Source organism: Hemiscyllium ocellatum, chromosome 16 (assembly GCF_020745735.1).
Source record: "Hemiscyllium ocellatum isolate sHemOce1 chromosome 16, sHemOce1.pat.X.cur, whole genome shotgun sequence".
Classification (NCBI taxonomy): domain Eukaryota; kingdom Metazoa; phylum Chordata; class Chondrichthyes; order Orectolobiformes; family Hemiscylliidae; genus Hemiscyllium; species Hemiscyllium ocellatum.
The window spans coordinates 43,516,477-43,543,734 of record NC_083416.1 but is presented as its reverse complement, the minus strand read 5'-3'; the positions used below and the strand labels follow the sequence as shown (position 1 = coordinate 43,543,734).

At 38.0% G+C, this 27,258-nt stretch overlaps 1 protein-coding gene across 1 annotated transcript in view; it reads left to right on the top strand.

Moving 5' to 3' along the window:
- The first annotated feature begins 6,916 nt into the window (after positions 1-6,916).
- LOC132823196 (pro-neuregulin-2, membrane-bound isoform-like) overlaps positions 6,917-27,258 on the top strand; it is a 137,839-nt gene continuing 117,497 nt past the window's right edge. Inside the window, exon 1 of the mRNA XM_060836793.1 lies at positions 6,917-7,026. Within this exon, the coding sequence (XP_060692776.1) occupies positions 6,951-7,026 (76 nt within the window). The 5' untranslated portion in view covers positions 6,917-6,950. The remainder of the gene's footprint in view (positions 7,027-27,258) is intronic.

Sequence of the window (27,258 nt, the reverse complement as noted above, 5' to 3'; positions counted from 1 at the left end):
TGACATGCTGGCCTGGGCTCGGATTGCCTCCGCTTCAATGCTGGCATGGTCTCTGACCCATCTCCCCCACCTGCCAGACCCAAACTCTCCTCTCTTCTTTCTAGGTAAATTTTAGGAAGTTAAAAGTTGGGTGGGGTGTGTGTGGAGAGGGATGGGGAATGAAAAATGGCAGAGAAAATAAAGAGAAAGGAGAAGGAACTGGTGAAGTGGAGGAGCTCCAGTTGGAGCATCCTACATTTGGAACAATAACCAGTCCCCTTTCTGAAAATACATATTGGAATTTAACACTGAACATCTCAGCAAAGTTTGAGAAGATTTGTGGCTCAGGTTTAGGTTCTGGATGTAGGTTTGCACACTGAGCTGAAAGATATGTTTTCAGACATTTCATCACCATACTAGGTAAATCATTAGTGAGCCTCTGGATGAAGCACTGGAGGTACGGCCTGCTTTCTATTTATGTGTTTAAGTTTCCTTGGGTCGGTGATGCCATTTCCTGTGATGATGTATTTCCTGTTATTTTTTTCAGAGGATGGGAAATGGGATCCAAGTCAATGTGTTGGTTGGTAAACTTCCAGTTGGAATGTCATGTTTCTAGGAATTCTCATGTGTGTGTCTCTGTCTGTTTGGCTTGTCCTAGGATGAATATGTTGTCCCCATTGAAGTGGTTTCCTTCCTCATTGGTATGTAAGGATACTAATGTAAGAGGGTCATGTCTTTTTGTGGCTAGTTGTTGTTCATGTATCCTGGTGGCTAGTTTTCTGCCTGTTTGCCCAATGTGGTGTTTGTTACAGTTCTTGCAAGATATTCTGTAAATGACATTAGTTTTGTTTGTTGTCTGTGTAGGGACTTTCAAGTTCATTAGCTGCTATTTTAGAGTGTTGATGGATTTGTGGGCTAGCATGATGCCAAGAGGTCTGAGTAGTCTGGCAGTCACTTCTGAGATGCCCTTGATGTAGGGGAGAGTGGCTAGGGTTTCTGGACATGTTTTGTCTTCTTGTTTGGATTTGTTGCTGAGAAATTGGCAGAAGGTGTTTATTAGATACCCATTCTTTTTTAATACACTTTTTAGGTGATTTTCCTCTGCTCTTCGTAATTCCCCTGTGTTGCAGTGTGTGGTGGCTGATTGAAATAATATCCTCATGCAGTTTCGTTTGTGGATGTTGGGATGATTGCTTCTGCAGCTCAATATAGACCAAATATTGACATCACAAACTCAAGCAAGTAGACAAAATATGTCCAGAAACACTAGCCACTCTCCCCTACATTAAAGACATTTTGGGAATTACTGCCAGACTACTTAGACATCTTGGCACCATGGAAGCATCCATCTTAGGACAAGCCAAACAGAGACATGGACGAGAATTCCTAGAAATGTGGCATTCCAATCGGAACTCTATAAATAAACACATTGACTTGGATCCCATTACTACCCTCTAAGAAAAAGACCAAGAAATGACATCACCACAGGAAATGATGTCACCATGGGAAATGACATTACCAACCCCAAGGATACCCAAACATGTAAATAGAAAGTGGGCCATGCCACCAGTACTTCATCTGGAGGCTCACTGATGATGTTACCTAGTATGGTGACGAAATGTCTGAAAAGGAACCTTCCAGCTCAGCAAGCAAACCTATATCCAGGCACTAAATATATTTATAGGTGATCTGGGGTTGTAATGCTGGTTATGATAGTAATAGTGCCAGAAAGTACATTCCTTGTGTTCTAACAGTATTACTCCAATGTTAGCATATTTAAATGAAGTATTACACAAAATGCCTGGCTTTATTCCACTTTTTCTTTCTTTGAAGGACAATGTTTTCAGTATGTCAGAGGTATTGCGATGTAATTATGTTTTAATGTGCTGTTGTATAGATTCTTGCAAGATCCAGAGCTAGAACCCTTTGGCAAGAAAAAGAATTGTGACTTTGATTATACCACTTGTAATGATGTAGATTTAATTGTGGTTTTGCACTTGGGTTGCCTAATTAATATTATAGACACAGTTTAAACAACCAAGGTGTTGGGTAGAAACAAAACTCTGTAAAGTGGCAATTTCACTCCAAGTGTTTACAAGACTAATCTGTGAAGATAGCAACGAATTCAGTTTATTCTGCACTAAATATATTTGATTTAGATTGGACGAGTGATCTTGTCTTACTGTGATATGAAGTCTGCACATTTTTATCTTCTTCACTGTTATGTTAAGTAATTATTTGTATGGTAGTTATGTACTGCTCCGGATTCCGCATAGCAATACATGATGTTGTGAGAATTACTCAAAAACACTTTAAACGAAACTTATGGATAAACAATATGACAAAACCGTCCACCTGCTAGAAGACTTGCTATGCTATTTGTCATTATTTTATTGACTCCAGAGAATTGAGAACGTTACTCCCAGAACTTCTCAGCAAGTTTGAAATCCAAGCTTATTCTGTTTTATGCCATCATAAACTACTTAATTCATACAGAAAAAAAACGAATGGCCTGCGCAAACTGACAAAAATCTTTGATTTTTGTTGGACGGGTACATTGCAGTTTAAAACCAGAAGTTTTCAAATTCGAGCACATGCTTTGACACTCACTGCACCTTCTTTAAAATTTGGAAAATCAGTAATATTTGCAGCAAGTTAGTGAAGTAAGACACACGGGACTGATCAGCAGCTATGGCATTGTTACTCAAAATCAGATCTTGACTTGAGTACTGCCAAGATTATCAAGATTTTAGAAAACGTCTTTATTATGTAGATTTGATTATTTGCAGAGAAATGCTTAACCAGAAAAGATAAAATACATAATCAAACTTGAGGCGAAGATGTTGCATGTGAAAAATTGCATGTTGCCAAGCAATTCATCTTGTTTTTGTTTCTATTACGGCATATCAAATTTGAATGCTTTGGACTAACAATGAATGACATTTGTAACTGCAACTGGACTTGACATTTGCAGTTCATGAACAAATCACTCGATATGTGTTTATATTTTCAAGTGCTGACATAAAAATGTTCCAAAAATGGCTTGGTGGATGGGCACACTGTAAAGATGAATGATATTTTAAAATTAGATCTGTCAACAGTGTAGGTAACAACTAGCTTTTTTAAAGTAAAAGTTTGAAATATTCCACAACATTGATATGATCTGTTTGATGTATGTACATAAACCTAACCTGTGTAGAACATGTTTCAAACTACTTGGCAATGTGCTTTGTTTTCTTGAATTCACCATAGTCCCTTCTTGTAGCACGAGTAAACAGTTTCAGTGGCACCTTAGATGTGATAACAGTTTTCTTTGTATCTATAAATCATTACAAGAGTTTCAGGGTTTTTTTTTAACAATAAAGATGATGTTTCAGTCAAAAGCCATTGCAAGAACTGCACTTTTCAGAGTGTGAGAACTTGCTGAAACCTATTATCAAGTTTCTGTTGCCACCTACATGGAGCATTAGTATCTATGCACAGTTTAATTGAAACTCTTTGTGATTGGGCAACATGCAACAGTGGGAGAAGTTAATAAGCAGCTTGAAAGCACACATATATCCACTCACATGTCCTTGCTTGCTTTTTAAGGGTGGAAGCATTTTTTTCATGGAAGGCTAAGTCTTTGATTTTAACTTGCCGGTGGATGTCTTGTTATGAATGCAAAAGTTTCTGTGCTGATAAAATATTGTTTACTGATACTGACCTTATGTTGTGCAATGTAAATCTGATTATTTTGGATTATCTTTTAATTATGAATGTAGAAATATATCTGTTGACGGTGACTAGAAACGTGTGAATCTTTATACTGTACATATCTTTTCTGCATGCAGCTGGATTCTCTCACCAACTCAGTGCTAAGATAACTAGTTTAGGCATGAGTCTGAGCCATTTGTAATCCTATAATAGGAAAAGAAGTGTGTGATTTGGGGTTTACTCAGTCACGAAAGCAAGTGCCAGCCCATTCATGATTCTAAAAATGGTTTAAGGTTTGTTTGATTATTGAGAAATTCTCTAAACACATCCTACTGAGAAAGCTTATTTGTATAAATCCTACTTTGGTGCAATTATCAAAATCTTTCATTTGTGCAGACATTTACTTAAAGTTTTAATGGAATGTTTGGTTGATGACAAGCAACCTTTCTTACTTTCATCTTACTTTATCAATGTGACGTGAATATTATGTGATTCTGTTAACAAGATAAAGAAATAAATGTAGTATTCATATGACTGCTTTACAATCGATGTTTTGGCATGAACAATTGATCTAGTTGAATAATAGAATCCCTACAATGTAGATAGAGGCCATTTGACCCATCAAATCTGCATGACCCTCTAAAGAATAATCCACCCAGTCACAAAGGGTTAAGAATCTCATTAATTTTTGTTGATGTGCCCGAAAAGGGAATAGTCATGTGGTTCTGTGGCTTTTCTATGCTTGTATTAACATTCCACGCGAACATATACAACCACCTATGCACCTGCATTCAGTAAGAATTTTTTCCACAAAACTGTAATTTAATGAGTGTTCTTTAATTGTGTTGAGACAAGGTTACAGTATTGTCTTTGCTTAGGAGAAAGTTTAATGCAAATGTCATTTCCACCCATATTTTAAGTAAGTCACCTGCATTGAGCTTTTTTAAAAATCTCAAATTATCAAAACTGTTCAAAAGTGAATCACATGAATGCCACTGATATTTAATAAGTCCTCCTAATCCACTTCCATTATCCATGAAGTTCTTTTCTGCAATTAGAGTTTTGTTCGGTCATGCCGCATGTTTACTTAATGCTCTGTGTTGAAAATTTGTGACTCCATATTTAACAATGAATAGTTAGACCAAGATTTCCCAGTACATCTATATTTTTGCTACATAAAATGTTTAATATAGAAATGGACTGTTTGACCCAACTGACCTGTACCATAATTTATGCTTTACACAAACCCACTCCTTCCCTTCTTCACTTGACCCAATCAGCAAAATATTCTTCAGAAATACTTGCCTTTGGTCTATTGGTTTAATCAGTTTTCCCCAGAACCAACTCCAGATAACAAGTAGCTTAAATTGAATGAATGGGTTAAGCAGCATTATTTGCTTTGTATTTGAATAAAAGAATTCCTTCAAACAAAGGCTTCTTCAGATCTGAAAAGCATACAGCTACAGCTTTGTATGAAGTCTTGTAATAAAGTGTCGGACAGTATTTGTTTGGTTTGACCATAAAGAACTAAACTGTGGTGAGTTCAATCACTTTGTAAATTTGCCTCTTCAAGTGAACAGTAATTTAGACTTAAAGTTAAAATTTCCTTATTATTGATATAACGCTGCAATGATCCAATACCTTAAAAGGGCTCTCAAGAAAATCCTATAAGAACGAATAATGCCACAGATAGGACTCCACTACAATCTAAAAACAATAACTGAATCTTTCTTATGAGTACCAGTTTACAGCAGTGAAAGAATATCATATATTGCAATTTTTCTACATTGTTTCTCTTAAGAATATGACCAATTGTTTTTCTGTTAACTGGACTCCACCAAATGTCCTCAAGTCTCCACTTTCAAACCACAGGATAGGGTTTTGGGGCAGTGATTGTTCCCTAGTGAGCAGAAGACGACCCCCTTAATGAGAATTGATGTGCTTTAGACAAAGCGGCCAATCAGTCAGGGAATGTCTGAAGGCCTGTATGGAACACAGACAAACAGGTTTTATGCAAGGATTAATGTCTCCACACAACTGACCAACTCCTCTAAACTTTCAACAATTGTTTAGTACTTAGTTGGCTACTCAACAGTTGCAGGTAGTTGGCTCCAGCACCCCACCACTACCCAGACTCCAGTCTAAAGTCTGTGGTGCAGAATCTCATGACTGACCATTTCCATTCTAATCTCAGTTAGAGACCAACATCCTGTCCCTTGAGTAGATGAGGAAGCAGAAACATTACTGTTTTAACATTCAGTATAAGAGGTGATTTCAGTATAAGAGCTAATATACTATACCTTTAATGCCCATCTGATGACACATTTACAAATGGGGGGGGCTATAAAATTTCATGAGCAGCATGTCTACCACCTGTAACGTACCCTATAGGCGTACCGGGGTGGGGTTGGTGGGGGGGGGGGGGGAGAAATGACCCAGGTTGACCCACACTCCTGAGTCTGTTTATCCTGGCTCCCATCCTCTCACCCCTCACCGGTGTCTACTTGCCTAGTCGCGGTGCAAGATCCTACTCACATATTTTTCACTCTAACTCTGGCTTCTTGGTAGTGGGGTCTGCTGTAATCCCAGTGATGACCACTTTTTTCTGGAGATCATTATCCCCTCTTATCAACATGAAATACATTCAAGCTTAAAACTGACCATGTTGTGTTGTTCTCAGTGCACAAATATTGACTCTTCTATTGTCATTTTCTTTCTGCATCATTTGTCAGCATGTACAGCGTTTAGAAACTCCACACCAATTCTTTTTGGGGGTGTTCTGTAACTGTGCAGTGATTGAAAATAATAAAATGTCGCATTGCTGTGTGTTTGTGTTAATGGTTTCTCAGGCTAATGCAATTCAACCAAACTGGTTAAAACTGCTTTCAAACGTATGTATCATGAGCATTAGTATGATTTTCTGCTTGGTATAATGTGCACTAAGTGAATAAATCAATTTTGGCAAAATGAAGGCAAGAAAGTTTTTCCATTCCTCTCTGAATAATGTTTTGGAACAGTTTTTCTGTACAAAAAAAATCCTCTAATTTATAAAACAATCAAAATATGCAGTCAATACATTACTGGGAAGAAAACGACTCATTTAGTTAATAGCTGCAAGATGGGAAACCCCCTTCCAGTCAGTCTCAAACAAACGTCATCAGTAGTAGGAGGTACTGTAGTGGGTGCTGAATAAACATAAGAGACGAGGAAGTGAAGGAACTCTTCATATGGTGAAGTCTGTTGCGTCTGTGAGGATTAGTTTCTAACAGCACAGAATGTCTGATAACAAAAAAAAGGAAAGAGGAAAAAAGAAAGGTGACAAACGTGGTAAAGGCAAGGGGAATAGAAAAGGTAATATTGACTTTGAACAATGTTTTTTTAATGTTAGTGAAGCAATGAACATAAATTAATGCTATTCTTCTGACATTTTATGTTGTATCCTTGTGCAAAAAGGGACAAGTTACTGCAAATCAGTGTAATTTATTTGGTTATGATTTGGGTGAGTTTGAACACATAATTAAATGGGTTACTTTGACTTTCAAACGCAAACCTTGCATCACAAATTCTGTACTTTAAAGAATATTTAGAAGTAGCTATTTTCAAAATTAAATTTCAAAATAAATGCAGGTATATATTATTAAATTCCCACAAATGCTTCTTGAGCTGTGGGCAGATTTCCCTGTTTAAGAGTAACCTGTAATGTCCATGCTCCATTGTACTACTTGGAAAGACAGTCTGGCTGAAGTGTATGGATTTATTTTGTGCAGTGTGTTAAATCACGATGCCATCTCTGGTACAAGCCACATTCTTTCATCTGGAAGCTCCTTCAATGTGAACATGCCGCATCTTCTAATTTTTACACTCAAATTAAATTCTTCTGCTATTATAGCCACAACATGACTAATGTAACCTGTAATCTTTGATTTGTAGTAAATCTGAGTAGTAGTTTTCTTGGAAGAGTTTTCAGAGTATTTAAAGGAATGGATTTTGTGTTGCATTTTTCAATCTGCTAGGGCTGCAACACATCAAGTTAAAGATCATGCTGTATGTCTCTTGACAGTCTCCTGGTAGTTGTTTATTAACTTCTGGTTAAAGTTGTTTTGGTACAGTTTCTCAAATTAGTTGTAAGTTGTATGCTTTAACAAAGGTTTTTCATCCTGCTTAATATGTCAAAGTGGTTCAGTACTTTTGCTAAGAAATCACTGCTTAAGAGCAATGAATCTTCTTATCCCTGCACTAATGTCGAAACCAGTAAATCCCTGTCTGCATTTCTTTAATTTGATATAGAACACTTACAGTGATGAAATGCAGGTTGGTAAAACATTGAGCTGAGGAGCTAAAATTGTCTTCATGGTCAGGTCATGTGCCAAGTATTACCAAAGGGTAGATGTGTAACCTCTTCCCGGCCCTTAATCAAGGTTGCTGTCAAACTTGTTGTAAGGCAGTAAATGGAAGCAGCCCAGTTCTGCTTGGCTGAAATTGACAACTCCTTATGAATGGCAGCCTCTTGACATCCAGCGGTACTTAACATTGGACTTCATTGGGGTGTGAAACTGTACAGCCTCGTAAACTGTAACTTCAATAGGCATTAGGTAGCTGAAAGGTCAGTCACTTTATTTATCTAATTGCAGCATCTTGTGATGAAACTAGTAAACCAGAAAAAACAATCAAAACTGATTTCTTGAACACAGGACTTGATTGCTGCAGCAACAGATATTCACATACACTCCAGCACATTATAATTTCATGCTATTGAAACAGAATCTGATCCCACTACTCATCACAACATTTCCGTTTTTGATTCAGTCACTGCCAAGTTTGTAGACAAGTTCTATCCTTAATTTCCATGAGAGGCTGCAGATATATCACTGTATGGGGAACAATAATCAAATCTGAAACGCAGTTTGCCTGGTTTATGTCCCACGGTAAGACACAACATACTGAGCTTTGTCAACTCTTATTCCACAGTGTAGAAGTTTTTAGGCATGAGAAGGTTGATTCACAATATTTCTGCTTCAAAAACCAGCAATAACAGCAAGGTTTCCAAATACCAGATATCTATGTCCACAGGCAGTTCAAAATACAACAAGGCAATTACATTACAAATACTTAAGACAAGTCACTGCTCTTAAGAGTTGTAAACTAGGAGAAGCACATTAGACAGTAATTGACTGGCACAATGTTCAATTTTATAGGGGATGTTTTTGGTTGATTTTTCAAAATAATGGTAGTAAGTCATCGAAATATAATACAGTAAATCGAGGCATATTTATATTTATACATATGTGGCACAGTTTTCTCCTCATTCGTAGGATGTGAGCATTACTATCTAGGCTAACCCATATTGCCCACCCATAATTACTCTGGAGAAGGTGGTCTCATGCTGCCTTTTGAACTTAGCATCATTGGTGTCCCAATAGCCTTTTACAGTGTCCCTGAGGCTTGTGATAGTGCATAAACATGCTCACGTTCGGTTCCATCCTGGCCACTCAGCTCCTGGTCTCATTACAAGGATCGTCCAAAAATGGACAAAAGAGCTGAATTCCAGTGGCTACCCTTGACATCAAGGCAGAACTTGACCAAATAGCACGACATGGAGTCTAAGCAAAGCCAGGGTCAATGGGAATTGAAACTCTCTTCTGGTTGGAGTCATGCTTAGCACAGAAAAAAGGCTAATAATTTCAATCCCAGCACACCAGTGTAGCAATTCATTTGAGTAATACCTTCGGCCCAACATTCTTCAGCTGCCTCATCAGTGACTTTCTTTCAATCATAGGGTCAGAAATGGGAATATTGATTGATTGATTATGCAATGTTAAATAACACCATTAAGAACTCATCAGATACTAAAGCAGATTTGGTCCAAATGCAACAAATTGTGACAACCACCTGATGAAGGAGCAGTCCTCCTAAACCTGTTGGACTGTAACTTGTGTTGTGTGCTTTTTAACTGAGTTAATAAAAGCAGCAAGTAATATTCTCGCCACATACAAGTGCAAGGCAAGGCTATCTCAAATAAAACTATTTTTCGTTGACATCAATGGCATTGCCATTGTTGAATTCCCCCACTGGGATTACTAAACCAAACTAGCCATATAGATAATGGAACCATAAGGAGCAGGTCAGAGGTTAGCTGAACTGCGGTGAGCAATTCACTTCCCGTCTCCCCTGTGACTACCCACAATCTACAATCTCAAATCAGGAGTATGATGGAATATTTTACAATTGCTCAAACTACACTCTGAGCTCAACGCGAAGCAGGGTGAAGCAGCCTGCCTGACTAGCACCCAGTCCACTACCTTCAACTTTTACTACTTTCACCACCAATGTACTGTGGCAGCCGTGTGCACCATCCACAAGTTGCAGTGCAGCAACTCACCAAGGTCCCTGCAACAGGACTTTCCAAAACAATGACTTCTAGTATTGAGAAGAAAAGGGAGCAGAGACATGGGAACACCACCACCTGCAAGTTTCTCTTCAGGCCCTGCACCATCCAGCCTTGGATGGTACACCCAAGAAATGCAGCATTTCAAAAAGGTAGCTCATTGCCACCTTCCTTAGGGCAATTAGGGTTGGGCAATAAATGCTAACCTAGCCAGTGACCTTCACCTCCCATGAACAAATAAAAAAAAATCAAGGGCAGCTGCTGCTATTGGTATAATTGCTTTCACTATCTTGTCAATAGATAGTGAGACATCATGAAAACAAATGAGCTGGTGCTCGTTTTGGGACTTTGCTGTGACTAAATTGGCTGCTATGTTACTTCTGTTACTTTTGAAATGTAGTCACTACTGTATTTCATTTACTGTAAGGTGATTTCAGACACCATGTAGTTGGGGAAGCTGCTATATAAAAACATCTCCTCTGCCTATTTGCCTGCTCTCCTCAGCTCCATATCGACTTTGGTCAATGTGAATAATTACAATCTTGCTTGCAAGCTGTTGCATAGTCTGAATTTACTGCGTGTAGACAATGCTTATGTACATGGTCTCCCTCTGGGAAAGCCAGTTTTGATGCGAGGGCCTCAAAAAGGGTTCAGCCCCTTTCTTTTGCTGATGGAAGGGGAAATTGCCTGCTTCAGGTGTTGACCTTGGATGCCAATATTTGGCGCTTTGCCGCACATTCTGCATTTCAGGCCAGCAGTTAATAAACTTTTCCTTCTCACCAAAAACTAACTGAATTTATAGACCACTTTGTCGAACAGTTATGATTAAAAATAGTAAAGTAGATTTGTGCAAAGCTAAAATTGGAATTATTTTCATACGAACAGAGGGGTTTTGATAAACTATATATTTATTAAACTTAACCCTTTCTTTACAATATGCCTGCTAACTGCATAAGTGAAATTGAGACTAATAGCTAGTTAGAATGTTGTGCAGCATGAAGTGTCAATGAAAATCTACAGGTAGTATGTAAAATTATCAGAGAAATAACATATGTAATATTCTAATCATGTAGAAGTGTTTACAAAGTTGTTTTGAATGCACTTAATGTTGAACCCAGCAATGCCCTACAGGCAATAATCAGATTGACAACTAGTTATCCTGTTTGGTGATGATCTTTAAGAGATTTTTCTAGTACACCAAGATAACTTGCTGTTCTTTGAGTGCCACTGTACCTTTTATATGCTATTGTTCAAATCAGACTGAGTCTTGCTTTAATGTGGGAGTAGGGTGGGGTGTTGTGATTTTTAACTGTTAAAAATCACAACACTAGGTTATAGTCCAACGATTTATTTGGAAGCACTAACTTTCAGAGCACTGCTCCTTCATCAGGTGGTTATAGACTATAACCTGGTGTATTGCGATTTTTAACTTTGTACATCCGAGTCCAACACCGGCACCTCCAAATCATGATTTTCAACTGAATCTGAATGGCTGGCAGAGTAATGCTATGTGTGGATTCAGTGAAAGATTCTCCATCCCAATCTTTCCCCTTGACCGAAGTGTGGTAACCCTCAGAATAAACCACCAGCATCTCTCTCTCTCTAATCAGAGAGTAACCCTATTGTCCGGCACTTAAGACTATGGCGACTTTACCATTATGTTGTCTATCACTTGAAAAATAGGCAGCTACAGTTGAAAGTTGGCGAGTGCAAGGAGGTGGATTTTTATTTTAGAAGGAATAACCGTGGCTGCCCCATTGTGTCTGATATCTGACCGTTTTCATTGTAAATGGAGGAACAGCATGAACTAGACTGTGAAACATGCAAATCTAGATTCTGTACTAGTCATAGCATCCCACTCACAATTTACAGCTTTGCCAACAACGCAGTCGGTATAAATACCCTGCAAGACTTGGAACAGTCCAAGAAGACAACTACCCTCCTTTTTAAGACCACTGACAGACAGTAAATACTTAGCCTGCCAGGAATGTTCACTTCCCATTTCCAAATAAAACAGAAAGTTACTTGTCATCCAGCAACTGATCAGCTGTTTATTGATATACCCTGAAGGTTCAAGTATTCAAAGTCCTCTAACCTTTCATAGCCCTGATCGGACTGTTTGCTGTGTTTGGGAGTGGGTGAGTTTTGGACAGGTTGTGTAGTTTTCTTCCAATGTCAAATCGATTTCTGACCAGTTCAACATTGGTCCTAACGATTCAGCAGCTATTCCCGTGATAATATAGAATTTTCTCAGTGACTCGAGGAATTTGCTTAGATCTTTACATGTCCTGGAGTGATATTTACACCCACAATTCTCTGACTCAACTGAGACTACTGTCGGTGAATCAACTTAAAACTCAAGCAGAGAGATTAGTGGATTAAAAATCTGTATTGTTGTTATTTTGCTTGGTCAGTAAAGGGATTTCTGATGGTATCTCTCTGTTGTGTCATTGAAGAAAAACTTTCAGACATTAATGTTACATTTTGAGATGTTTGACTATTTGTCCAAGGAAGCATTGGTTGAAATGAATGCAAATATGTTACTTTTGAGTTAAATGCACCCACAGGGAATTAAATCCACAGAACAGTTTTGCATTGGAGATTCTGGTTAGATTTCAGAAGTAGCATTAATCCAGATTCTTTGGAACAATGGATATTCATTTGAAATGGCTAGCAAATATTTGTGGGTGAGATGTTGGAATGGTTCTGTTCATTTGAAGTCAGTCGGGGCTTGTTGCCGGGGGCTCACAGGTTGGTTAGTCAGATGTAATTGGAAACCCAGCTGGCTTGTCCCATAAATACACAGCTGGGACAGAAACTGACAAACACTGGAAAAACTCTCCAGGTTGGGCTGCCTCATTGGAAAGGAACAAGTTTAACATTTCAGGAATGTGGCTGTTGATCAGACCAAGGTTATCTACCTGAAACATTAACCTTTCATGCTTTTTTCACCTATTTGGCATTTTTCAGTTTTTGTTTCAGACCTTTTACAGTGTCACATATTTTGCTGCAAGGAGTTAGGAGATAGTCGAATGTGGTTAAACTCTTGGCATCCAACATTGGTAAAATATAAATGAGCAAGGAAATGCGACGGAATATAGAAATCATTCCTAGGAGTGACATGAAAACAAACTATTGCATTGGATGTAAATCTGAAATTGAAACTGGAAATATCAGAAATATTCAGCAGATCTGGTAACATCGATGGTAACAGAAACAGAGTTTATGAGCCTGGAGGAAGTAGTGGGCAGCGGTAGTTCATATTAGGAAACTTCTTGCACCTGCCTCCAGGAGGAAAATGTCCTGGGTAATGTTGCGATTGCTCGTTCTAGGTGGATAAGAGGATAGGTGAGGGGTGATCAGGCCTGATTCCTCTTGGGCAGATTTAAGATGGCAACCTGGGCTGCCATATGCAAAAGCATGCTGCTTGGGAGTTCTGTCTCAGTTCTCTGGGACTTCACCCCATTTATTTTGTTAGATGTTAGACCGTCTATTTATCACCCCTCTCATTACACCCACCAACTCTCCATGGCCATCATGCCAACTCATGACCCCATATACACCCCATGGTTCTTACACTTCCATGCAACTCATCCAATATCGTCCAAAGAGCCACATTGAGATGAAATAAAATCTAAATGTCTCTTATAGCTTTCACCATTATAAACAAGTGTTTCCCATTTCTTTGAAAGTCCATTAAAAAAGGTGAGTCTCACCTTCTTAAACCCTTCTAAGAACAAGCATTTATATTCATAATCCAATATCAAAGACAGTTCATCCTATAATAATTTTCTTGAGCTGTCAATCAAGTTGTAAAGTTTAGAAATCATCTCCATAGTGACAATATGTTGTAGAAAGCAGCCAAATGTTAGTCATACAACAATGATGACACTAAAGAGTTGTGCCAACAAAAGTTTTGAACTTTTGAAACTTTTTTCAATGTTTATAGACCCATGTAGGGAGATTTTTAAAATCAATTTTAAAACACTGGCCATTTTATTAACTTTTCTGTTTAACATTTCTATTAATTCCAGCAGCTCTCCAAGAGCATTTACAATCTGTCTGAAGATTTGCAACTTCCATGCTGTGCATTGAGGCCTCCGCTCCAGTGAAAATGGGTACTCAGCACTGAGCTCAAGTGGCCCTGTTGTTCATATCCCATTCCTGTTCAACCCTAATGAAAATATTATCTGTTAGAATAGAGCAGGGCTTTCAGATCCAGGCTCCAACTGTCCTTTTTAAAGGTCCCTAGTATCTCTAGATCTCTGCAAAGATCTGGCCTGATGTTTTCAGGACAAGAACCAGTTCTGAAGTTAATTATAGTTCTCTCTACACTAAAAGTAGTGATACCTGTTAATAATGGCTGAAAATAAAATAATAAAATCTTAAAAACAAGCCATGCACTACAGTTTATTGCTAGAACACAATTGAAAAACAGAGAACTCATGCTGGACGTGTGCCACATATTCAATGGACCAGACTTGCAGTACGAACTGGTTACACCGGATAGTGTGCAACAGAGGTCTACAGATCATCTTCGAAATGTGAGTTTATACCTATCAGTAAAGGAGGAAAAGACTGAAACTATTTCTTCTTGAAATAAAAAGGCTGAGGAGTGACTAAATTACAATTTGGCAAGGTTTTTATGGAATAGACAGAGGGTCTCCACTAGTTGGATTCAGCATAACTAGAGGCCATCAATGGAAGAGATTCAACAGAAGATCCAAAATGAAATTCAGAAGAACCCTATTAATGCAAAGTGTGATGAGAATGTGGAACTGGCCATTAACTGGAGCAGTCAAGGGGCAGCTAGAAAAGAATAGAGAAGGGGTTAATGGGGAAAAATACATGGAAACCAAGTGGAACACAAATGGTGAGTTGGATCTGTTAGTCTGAATAGCCTGTTTCAATGCAGGGTCATCTATATACCTCTTCGGTTAAGAAGATGACCAAAAGGATGAAAGCTGTCAACTTATGTTCATGCTTCACCACTGTCAGGATGTCTTCTGGTCAGAAATTTGCACTTAGTCTGCCAACAGGGCCAAGTGCAATCCATCTTCCAAGAATTAGAAAATGTAATTGAAGTGTGGTGAGATTTAATTTCAAATATAGTACTGTTTGTAAAATTGATCTGTAATCATGTCAATAGAGTATTTATCGGACTACTTTTTGGAAGATTGAACTAATGTACTTAATAAGCCAAATGGGATTATAATATAAATATCATGTAACTGGATAGTGAGTAGTAACATTGAACTCCTGATTTCAAGGGGCATAGTTTCCCCTTCCAAGAACATTCAGACACTCACTGATGCTAAACCCAAGAGACTATCAAATGCAAATCAGAAATCCTATTTTAAGCACAATCATTTTACTTCTCATCTGTTAAATTGCTTTTTTACACCTTCTTGTTCTGTTTTTTTCCCAATTCTATATATCTGTAATTTATTAATAAATTAGTTTTGAGAAGGAATCTATAGCAGAAGCATTACCTATCTGTTTTCTGTACAAATGCTGACAGACTGACTGAGTAACCCCAGCATGTTGTTGTTTTTTTTCTTTTAATTGTTTGTAATTATATTTTCATCCATTCTCGCACATCTTTGGTATTTACCTTCTCTGCTGCACTCACTCTTGTGTATGTGGAAGATGGAGTAAAGGAGGAACGGAGTAACATGTGAGGAGTTGTAATAAACTGGTCCACTTAAATAATCTTTGCCTTTTGGGAGTGCAGTTGGAGATTTTATTGAGATAGAATGACTCATTGAGCTACCTTTGTGTATTCCATATTTGTATGACCATTATTGGGAGACAAGCCAGTACTTGGCATCCAATTAGTGTGAAAAACTTGTAGGTTGGAAGGATTTTGTACATTTCTGGCTGCAGGTCAGGAAAAAATAAGCAATGACTTCTTATTTTTCTTTCTCCCTTTCATTATGTTTCTGACACTTTGAAGTGTGACTATTTCAGCTCAATATTGACCTTTTTAATACGTGTCAGAGTTTGATTTGCTTTACTCCCTGTCATTGAACTTGATTTCAATGGCCTCAATGAATTGTCAATCAGCCCTTCAGATCTTTTTCGTTTACCATATATATTACCCACATTACATTGTAAGTAATCAGCATGTTTTTTCTGCATGCATTTATCTACATTGAATTTATCCGCCACCTGCCTGGCAAATCCCAAGCATTTACCTATCATCTTGTAATTAATCTTGTGCAGCTTTGGAGCCTACCATCTCCATTTGTTTGTATTGTCTGTAAATTTAGCCACTGAAATTGTGACCCTTAACATTAGATTATCTATGTAATTTATTGCAGGATATTAACAGTTGTGTTCCTCAGGGATCTAGACTGAACCTGAGTATTTCATTATAGGTATTAATGACTTGGATGAAAGAATAGAGAGTGATGTACCTAAAATGGAAGTCGAAACTCTTGAGGTACTCTATGAGGTACTCTATACGAAAGTGAATAAATGGCAATTTAGTACTGTAGACCTAATTTGGAGTAGTAGGACAGTTTGGAATATCAGAAATTTGGGTTGATCTTGAAAGGGAATGATGTAGATTTACCAGAATTAACAAACAGAAAATAATGGAAATACTCATTAGATCTCCCAGCACCCTGAAATGTTGACTGTTTCTTTTTCTACAGGTAACTGGCAGACCAGCTACATTTCCAATATATTCTGTGTTTTATTTCTGATTTCTATTTTCTGCTCTGTTTGACCTTTATTTCACCAGAATTATATCAGGACTCTTCTGGGTGGTAAGATGTTAATGGTTTGGAATATTACATAAAGCATGTCAGGACAGGCACACTGAGTGAGATCTTATTGCTAATATTCTCCCGGAATGATGACAATTTCTGTACATTAAGTTCTATTAGTCAATCAATTACATATCTGTTGTAAAATATTTCCAGCAATTCCAGCTGTCTTTATTTTCAATATAAGCCCTCCAAAGAAACCGTTTCAAAGGCTATACAAATAAGTCATGCCATCATGTCACTGTATCACCTCTAAGATCTCCTCCTTTGTGAACCCAGATTAGCCTTGTTTTTGTTTTATTTTGAGATGTGGGTGTCATTGGCAAGGCCAGTATTTATTGCTCCTGTCTGACTGTTATTGAAAAAGGTGCTGTGTGAAGACCTCTTCTTCAACTTCTATAGTCCATTTTAAACTATGCAACTGTTAATGTCATTTTCCCAGACCCCGTCACCTTATCTAGCATTCAGTGACTTCTGGAAGATTTGTTTCAGAATTCCTATTGTCTACTCCTTTGATTTATTCATCTTAAGCACAACTATTTGGCAATTATACTGATAGTAATGTGAATAGTGTCATAGCATCCCGCTACAACTCCCTTTAGTTCCTTTTCCAAGTCAAATAATTTACCTATTCCCTTTAAAATATTTGCAGTCTGTGTAGCATCAGTTGTCATGCTCTCATCTAATTCCACTTTGTGGCCTCACTGAATTGCACAGATGATTTAAAAAAAACTTTTAGTATAATCCTTTACTTTTGCTGCCATAGTGAAGTCAAAATGTGTATTTGACAATCTAATACCCTTTTATTGCACTCCTGGAATGTCTTTAGAGATTGAATCGCGCTTCATTTTATGTCATTTCAGTGGCTTAAAGTGTATTTTTCTCCAGTCTGTCAATTACTTTTCTATCAGGTTGTATGGAACTGAGATTGCAGTGCCTTTGGACAGAACCTTGTCAAGGTGGCAGGGTTCCTATGCTGCCTCCTTGAGGCAAGGCAGGCCAAAGCTCATACCTCTCTGGCAGTGAGAAGGACATGAGCAGATCATTGTCTGAAATTAAGAACCTCACACAGAGGCCTTCCCAGTGAGAGTTTTCTTTCAGTCAGGGGCCAGCAGCTCTTTCACTCAGCGGCACTATTGAGGGGGCCTTGGCTGTTATCAGAAGAGAACTGCCTTTATCCCAGAATTGCAGCAGACTCGGGACAGCTACATGACTTGTGGAGGGGAAAGAGGCGGTTGTTTCTTGGATTAGCAGTTTGAAGAAGTGAGGGGCAGGAGAATCAGAGGTAAAGACATGACGTGACTCCCACTCCCCCAGCTGAATGTACAGCCCCTCACTGATTGCATTTTATCAACAGATCATCCAGAATGACAAGCTGCCTATTAATCTGAGTTACCTGTCAGAGCACTGTTGTTAAGGGCTCAATGATTGATCAATTGATACCTAGCCGGGAGGGTCAACTATGGGCTTCTCTGTCTGGAAGGTGGTAGGATATTTGGATGGAAACACCTTGCTTAATTAAACAGCTTCCCAAATCTATGAATTGTCTAGGTTCATTGCATTCAGAATTAAATTCATGAAAGTACTTCATAATCTCTCTATTTATTGCATATTCAAACCCAGCGGGCTCATTTTGACAAGACTACTTAAGTGCCTATAGTTCACCTCCTCAAATTTGACAAACTTGTTTAGGTATTTATAACTACTGCAACCTTTGTCATGTCAAATATGATCATCAGAACTTAATGTCGCACCCATCTTTGTGTTGGGGATTTAATTGTCCTTATAATTCTTAATTAAACCACAGATGTTTTTTTCCCCATGTTGACAATTAAGCAAAGCGAATCATAACCAGTCTTTCAAACTGTAATTTGGTAGTACAGAACTTGTGCAGCACTAAAAAAATGACACATTTTGTGGAAGTTTTTTTTTCTTGCATTCATCAGAATATTCATAAGAATACCAGTGAAATATATTTCTATACTGTATAAGAAGGAAAAGTTGATTAGCTGACAAGTTGATTCTGATTGGTAGAGATGTTGTCATGCAGAATGCGTCAGTTAAATGATAATTGACAGTTAACTGCTAGGCTTTGGTTAAATTTAAGCCAGACAGACTGACCCTGGTAAAGGGCAGGAGTAAACAGATAATGGCTGTCATGCGTGTGTATGCTCTTTCTGACGGCAAAGACCAGGGCCCTGTCTATTAATATATGTAGCTTCCAGTGCGTGTAAACACACCACACTATGAGCCTGACTGATGATCTTAGATTAATTTTCAAAACGAGCCTGGCAGGTTTGAATATGTAGAAGTGAATTTGATTCTGAATGCAATGAACTCATTCAACTCATGGAGCTGAATAGGCACTTACGTTTTTCTAAGTAATGCTATGACAGAATCCCATCCAATGCTGGACGCTACATTTTGTGTTTTGCAAGCACGGGCAGATTGAATAAAGTTAATACCTCGCATATTGTGAACCACCAAAGGGACATCCTGTTTAATACGACTCACCAGTTATAGGACATATGTCCTACATAGCAGTACAGAAATTCATATACCACATTATTATTACACGCTTGTGTGGGAGGTAGAATGTCCTTTTGTCTTGATTGCAACATCCTATCAGTGGTGAAGACTACTTGTGTTGCTACTGCACAGTAGCAGCATGAACCAGCTAGCTTAGCCTGTTGCTCAGTTATGGAGTTTTTAGGTCCTGATTTTTCACACTGAAAGTGACAATCTCATGGCTCTTTTGTTATTAGATTATATAAAGCATAAAATGATTTGATAAGGGTAGCCACTGTCTTGTAGGATGCCTTTGATGCACGCATTCCTGATGAACAGCTTATGCTCAAAGTCGACTCTCCTACTCTATGGGTGCAGCCTGACCAGTTGTGCTTTTCCGGCACCACACTTTTTGACCTGAATGCCTTTGTTGCACCCTATTTCAGCATTGTGTATGTAAAGTGAGCAAATTGCTCAAGCCCTATTTATAAAGTTTCCAATAGTGCATCAAGCTCTAAAAATCTCAAAATGTTTACTGAACAGTGAAGGTAGGCTGATAGGACACAGTAGTAGTGAACTCATAGCAGATTTCTCAACTGATGCATCAAGGAAACTTGAAGGCACGATAGAGCCCATGAAGATATACAAGGAAATTGTCATATATTTATTTAAACTTTTTTTCCTTTTGTGCGACAAATTTATGATCTTTGTTAAAAGGTTATTGTCAGCTTCATGTGAATGTGTTCAGTGACTGACCACCACAGGAACCAAATTTTCAATCTAAATTTCAATCTGGAATCTGAGTTGTCCAGTATTACCATCTGTGAAGATCATAGCAGCAGCAATGAGCCTTTTGAACATTACTGGATCTGCCTTCATTCAAGCAAGTGGAGGCAATCACGTTGTTGACTTATGCCTTCTAAATGGTAAACAGATTTTGTGGAAACCGTGAATGAGTTATTCACCACAGAATTTCCAGCTTCTGATCTGTTCTTTAGCTTCACTTTCACATGGCCAGTGAAGTTATGTTTCTTTTCAAAGATAGAAGCCAGGGAATCAATAGTAGAGGATTCAACAATGAATGCTTTTCAATATTGTGGGGAGTGCTTTAGATTCTTTTGTGTTGGCTTGAGATTATAATTTTCTGTTGCTGATGTGACATGAAAATCACTTGCCACTTATCAGCCCAAACGTCAGTGTTGTCCAGGACTTACTACCTATGGGCACAGACTGCTCCAGCATCTGATATCCTGCAAACAAAGCTGAGCACTTTATGTTCATCAGCAAACATTCTGAGGTTGCAGGGGTAGAGGGACTTGGGTGTACATGTCCACAGATCATTGAGGGTGGCAGGACACTTAAAGAGAGCAGTAAATAAGGCATACAATGTTCTCGGCTTTATTAGTAGAAGCATAGAGTACAAGACCAAGAGGGTGATGTTGAACTTGAACAAGTTACTTGTTAGACTCAACTGAAGTATTGTGATCAGTCATGGGCATCACATGAGAGGTAAAAATGAACTGTATTGGAGAGAGTGCAGAAGAAATTTAAAATTACAATAGATTGAAGAAATTGGGTCTGTCCTTTCTGGAGAGTAGAAGGCTGCGAGAAGATCTGATTGAAGCTTTCAAAATCATGATTGGCCAGATTGAGTAGATAGGGTGAAGCAGTTTCCACAGATAACAAAATATAAGAATGAAAGGGTCGAGATTTATGGTGATGTACAAATGAAGCAAGGGTGATCTGAGAAAAGACTTTTTTTCTCATGTGTTGTTAAGGTATGGAATGTACTGCCTGGAAATGTGGCGAAGGCAGGTTCCATTGAGACATTGACAAGAGCATCAGATTTTTTTTTGGATAGTAATGGTGTGCAGGAAAAGGCAGGAGATGCACACAGAGCTGCTTCAGGAAATATGGGCTGAATGGCTTTCTACCGTACCATAGTAATTCTGTGATTCTGTGACCTTATGTTGGCGGGAAAAGTATAAATGAAACAACTGATCCTCAAGGAGATGTTGAGGTGAATCATCCACTCGGCCCCTTTCTTGAAAATGTTTGAAAATGCTTCAAGCTTGTCTTTTGCACTGACATGCTGTGTTTCCCCTGTCAGTGAGGATGACATGTAGTATTAGTGATTTTATTGGAGGAGAAAGTGAGGTCTGCAGATGCTGGAGATCAGAGCTGAAAACGTGTTGCTGGAAAAGCGCAGCAGGTCAGGCAGCATCCAAGGAACAGGAAATTCGACGTTTCGGGCATAAGCCCTTCATCAGCGTTAGTGATTTTATTATCTGATTCACAATAATTCTGTGTGCAAACGGAATCTAGAAAAATAAACAGTGTGTTATCTCCAAGGATACCCAGGTTCATAGAATGCTATGCTTGTATGATAGGCCATCAGAAACAGCAGAAATTACACAAATTGTCGCAGAAGGCCATGGAGGCCGGGTCATTGAGTATATTTAAGATTGAGTTAGGTAGATTCTTAAGTATCAAGCATATCAATGATTATGGGGAGAAAGTGGGAGAATGGGGTTGAGAAATTTGTTAGCCATGATTGAGTCTGCTCCACCATTCAATGGGCTGAATGGCCTAATTTCTGCTTCTTTGGCATATGGTCTAAGCAAATGATAGACAGGACTACGTGATCCCACAACGAATGGATCAGATCAAAGACCTGCAGGCCTGCTGCATCTTGTGTTGAATGTTGATGGATGATTCAACAACAACTAGGGGAGGCAGCTTCACAAATATCCCATCTTCAATGATGAGGGAACCCAGTATGTCAGCTGCATGGATTTAAGGGAACAACAAGTTTAAGTATTTTGGAGAGGAAAGGGAGTTTGGACTTTGTGCTGCAGTTTGCAAGACAACAGGTTTTGTGAGTAACTGGACTTTGATGCCATTGTATGATGTCAGAACGTGCACTTAAGTGTTCTAAGCAAGGGCCTTACCAAAATAAATCAACATCAGACTTTGGGAAGTATTCAATTTCAGCAGTTGTGCAAAAAGGCAGCAATGGATTATGTTTTCATGATACATTGTCTTTTTTTTTCTTTCCATGGGCCTCAGCCTGTTCTGTCAATGTTGAATTTAATGTCATTAACTGGCCATTTATCTCATTGCTGTTTTTGAATCACTACTTTGCATGATCTGCATAAACAAAACAGTAACTCCTCTTGAAAAGTCTCACATTGGCTATGAAGAGGAGCCTGAGAATGAGAAATATGATGTAAAAATAGAGCAAAGGAGGAACACTGGTTTGAGCACTGTTCCTGGATGGTCTGAGAAACCACAAGGGAAAGAATCAGTATTGATATTTTTTGCCAAACATGTTCCGAAGGCCATTTCAAATTGTTAACAGTAGCGATACATAATCCTTCACGAAGCATTCTTTCGCTGGGGTTTTTGTTGAAGTTTGAATGCAATGTACATTTCTTAGGAAATATTTCAAGGTTATCTATTTCTGCTGGGGGAGGAAAGACGATCAATGCATAAAGCAGTCAACCATTAGGGAAGAAATACAGCACGTAAGATTGAATGCTTGAGATTTTTCAATATTCAATTGCTGTAATTGTTTTGCCAGGTCATGTTATATTCACCACGCTATCTTTGAGTACATTAACTTTATAATTTTATGAATTCCCACTTTTTAAAATTATTGCAGATAAATATTACTCCATTTTTTTTCAAACAAGTCAAGAATAACCACACACTTCAATAACAGACATTGTCTCTTTTTACATCATAAATGTATTTAATATTAATACAGTTCAATGTTTAGCTAGAAATTTAGCAAGCTGAGAAGCTTGGATAGAAATTTGGCTTAGACAGTGGTGCAGAATGGCTCAAATTGAAGCAGTGTCCCATTTATACGTAGCTCCAGACATTTAATTTCATTGATTGCAATGGGTTTATCACAGAGGGCAATGAAGACATAAAACAGGTTTACAGTGCCACTGGAGGATGGTTCAATTGTAGTGAAGTTTACATAAACCATTTTGTTATGCATGTCACAGAGGAATTTGTAACAAAAGGTTGACAAAGTCTGCAAAGGTTTAAGGTTTTCAAAACGTAGACATCTGGAAAAATATTTACATATACAATTATCTATATTGTACATAAAATTATATGTATTGAATTTCTAGTTAGATTGATGGTGTTTAAACCCTGCTGGTGTTGCATGTATTTTATAATTAAAGTCCATTTTTAAGAAGTTTGGTTTTTCATGACAGTACTAGTCTCTATAGTCAGCTAGGTTCAAACCTGCTATAACAGATCATCTACAGGTGAACCAACAACAATTAACCTGACAGTTGCTATGATTCCCATGAAGATCAATAAACTCCAAAAACAAAACAATCCAATGGAAGAAACCAAGTGACAAGATTTCATTTTCATAATTTTACCTTTAATAGTCAACCCACAATCAATGCTGAATCACCAAGAACTATCAGACAAATTATATTTGATAGAAATTATGAGTTACACCTTAAATAGAAGGTAACACAAATTTAGCTTTTTGACCATCCCTTTAGCATTTATTGCGCAACATTTTATTGTAAAAAGAACCTCAAAACTCAATCTTCCTTCAGGAGTGTTCAACTCTTTCTCTTCAAGCTAGATTTGCTCATTGGTCTCTTCAGATCAGCAGCTTTCCTCCATCTGAGTTGCATAGATACATTTATTGCCAAAAGCATGCATGTCTTTAACTTGCTTGTATCATTCCGATTACAAGGATTCCCAGAATCATTTACATCCTAGTACCTGGACCTCTCTGTGTACTGTACAGCAAGTTCTGGTAAAACGCAAGGAATTAAGTGACAAGGGGAGTGTGCAGGTAAGTGGCAATGAAATGCCCATCAGCCATGATTGAATGGCAGAGTGGACTCGATGGGCCGAATGGCCTTACTTCCACTCCTATTTCTTATGGTCTTAAAACAATGGTAGTTAGTTTATTTCAATTCCTCTGGTTAAATCCAGATGTGGCTTCCTTGTTTTGTAGTTGTCTCACCTACATGATTTTCCATACCCTGCTTTTACTGTTGCTGCTATAATGTGATCCCAAAACTCTGTTTTTGTCCCATTTGGATTTAATCAGTCTCCATTTCTATGACAACCTGAGTTTTCAGTTTGTTTCCCTGGAGTTTTCATGTAACAGCCTAGAATTCTTGGTCAGAATCCCTCTATTCCCCCACTAACACCCAGGCCTCTTTATCAGTAATCTGAAATTTCCGTTTACATTTCAGTTCGGGATTTTCTCAAAAAAGAAATAGAGCTTTGAATCTCCAATTATTGCAAATTTCAATTTCAAGAGCTTTCTTATTTGGTGTTGTAAGTAATCTTGCCTCAGTTCTGATGGTATTGTTGCTCCCTACAATCTCAGCAGCGCTGTTGTTTTTGAATTTTTTAAGTCTCTTGACAAAATGCCTTTTTAGTATAGATTACATTCAATGTTATTTTGAATGTAAACAAAATCCCCCAGCTTTATTATTTGTTATTAATAAATTCAATTCATTAATAAATGAAAATAAGTTGTGGATCAGCGACAGTTGAATATTTTACTAGTTTTGTGTAACGGGCATGTTACAACTGAAATTACTATTTTCATCCCAAGAAATGGGAAATTCATAATTACTTGTGAAAATATATTTTCACCTTTATTACCATCTTAGCTTCATACATGCTAAGTAGTGAAATTCCAATGTGTGAAATAAATCCAATGGAAATTTCCTCAGGAATTCTCTTGATTTAGCTGCTATAGCTCTGGCAGAAACATCAAGGTGATGATAAATTATGTCTCTTGTTTCCGTGGGCTCTAACAAAACCAGGCCCATTGTTATCAGACATTGAATATACTTAAAGGATCCCAACTGTGGGTAGCTCATTAAACAAGTACCTATATAAATATTTTTTGTGTGGATAGGAGGAGCATAATTACTGTGGCTCATTGTTAATGTGTCTTCACCATCATTGCCATGACTACCTCTACCTCCCATGTAACTTTAATTTCAGCTTCAGGTAGGATCCTTCAGAATTCTTTCCTCACACCAAGCTGACAAATACATTGCCTGTGGGTGCTTTACATTTGCTGCTTGCCAACAGTATCAAAGTGTGGTTCAGCCTGTAAAATGACCTGGGCTTCAAGGCTTGAATTGAAGGAATGTATTGTATCTGCTCCTCCGATAGCCACCTAAAGTGAACATTGCTCCAGAGATTTCTAGGAGAAAGTGAGGACTGCAGATGCTGGAGATCATAGCTGAAAAATGTGTTGCTGGAAAAGTGCAGCAGGTCAGGAAGCATCCAAGGAGTAAGGGAATCGACGTTTCGGGCAGGAAACGTTGATTCTCCTGTTTCTTGGATGCTGCCTGACCTGCTGCGCTTTTCCAGCCACACATTTTTCAGTTCACAGATTTCTGACAATCTTTCACCAAATCGGTTGTAAATTGGCAGAACAACAAAAAAAACCTTCCGACAATGATCAAGAGGAACATCCAAACTATTTGCAAAATGTTCCTGACCTACCTTGGTCTGGACGTTTCAGAAGTTGAACTGCTCTGTATTGTGAAGTTAAATGTTGAATTCCATTTATATCTGCTTTTCTAAAATTATACTAAACACATAATGATTTAAATTGAAAATCTATACACTTGGGTTTACAAATTTTGTTCTGTAATGTTGGGACTACTGAAATAAAACCTGATTTGGAGGTGCCGGTTTTGGACTGGGGTGTACAAAGTTAAAAATCACACAACACTGTGTCTTACAATCTTATACTCCACAACCACCTGATGAAGGAGCAGCGCTCCGAAAGCTAGGCTTCCAATTAAACCTGTCGAGATAAAACCTAACAGCTATCAGCTTATCCCTTTTCTTTTCCTAGTTGCCCTCTAATTTTATCAGCTTATTCTCCTTATGCCATGTTTGTCCATCTTTCAGGTGTCTTTACCCTTTCGTTTAATCTCCTTTGTATCTCTTATCCCGTTATTTGTTTAATTGAGCTTCTATTTTGAACGAATATCCAAAATTGACAGATTGAACAACCAATGACTGACCTCTAGCTAGAGGTCAGTATCATGACATTTCTAATCTGTCCAAAACAAAATACACAATGATCTTGAAATTTAGAACAGAGAAGAATAAACAAAAACACAACTAGCAGGAAAGTGAGTATTATGGAAAACAGAAAAAATGAATTTTCCATAGATTTTTGTTCAGTTAGGGCATCCAGGATATGAAGCAAAGATTGGATAAGGTACAAAATAGTTATAATCTAATGGAATGGATAGATTTTTGATCAGCAAAGGAGTCCAAGGTTGAGGGGGCACAGACAGGAAGATGAAGTTTTGGGAACAATAAGATCAGCCAGGATCTTATTGAATGGAAAAATAGATGAGTGGCTGAATGGCTTACCCTGTTTCTATTATTCCTGTCTTACTCCTGCAGCACAACATCCTCCAGTTCTATCAATTTGTATTATGCAGTGATTTATTTTATATAGTTCACATTTGCCATAAAGTAATTTATATTTATCATGTTACTGTGCTAAAGGAAACAATATATACATTTTAAAAAGTGCCTTAGTAATTAACATAATATTGAATCTGATGTCTATTATGCAGTCATTTCTGTTCAATTTGCTTATTACATGAATAGTGGTTGAAATGCAACCTTTACAGAATGCAGTATAGGTAGTAGTGGTGCAAGTTCCTGCTATACACGCTGTGTGTTATGTAATGTTTTGTGTTATGCAATAGAAAGTGAAAGTGGGTGGGAATTGTTAGCAAGCAGCTAATGCACAACCTTACATTTTGCATTCCTGCCAAAGTGAAGCTTTACCTCACACTATTTTTATATTTTCCCACCAGAGGCTTTTTTTTTGCATGATTCTATTGTCAGTAAATGATACTTGAAAACGTT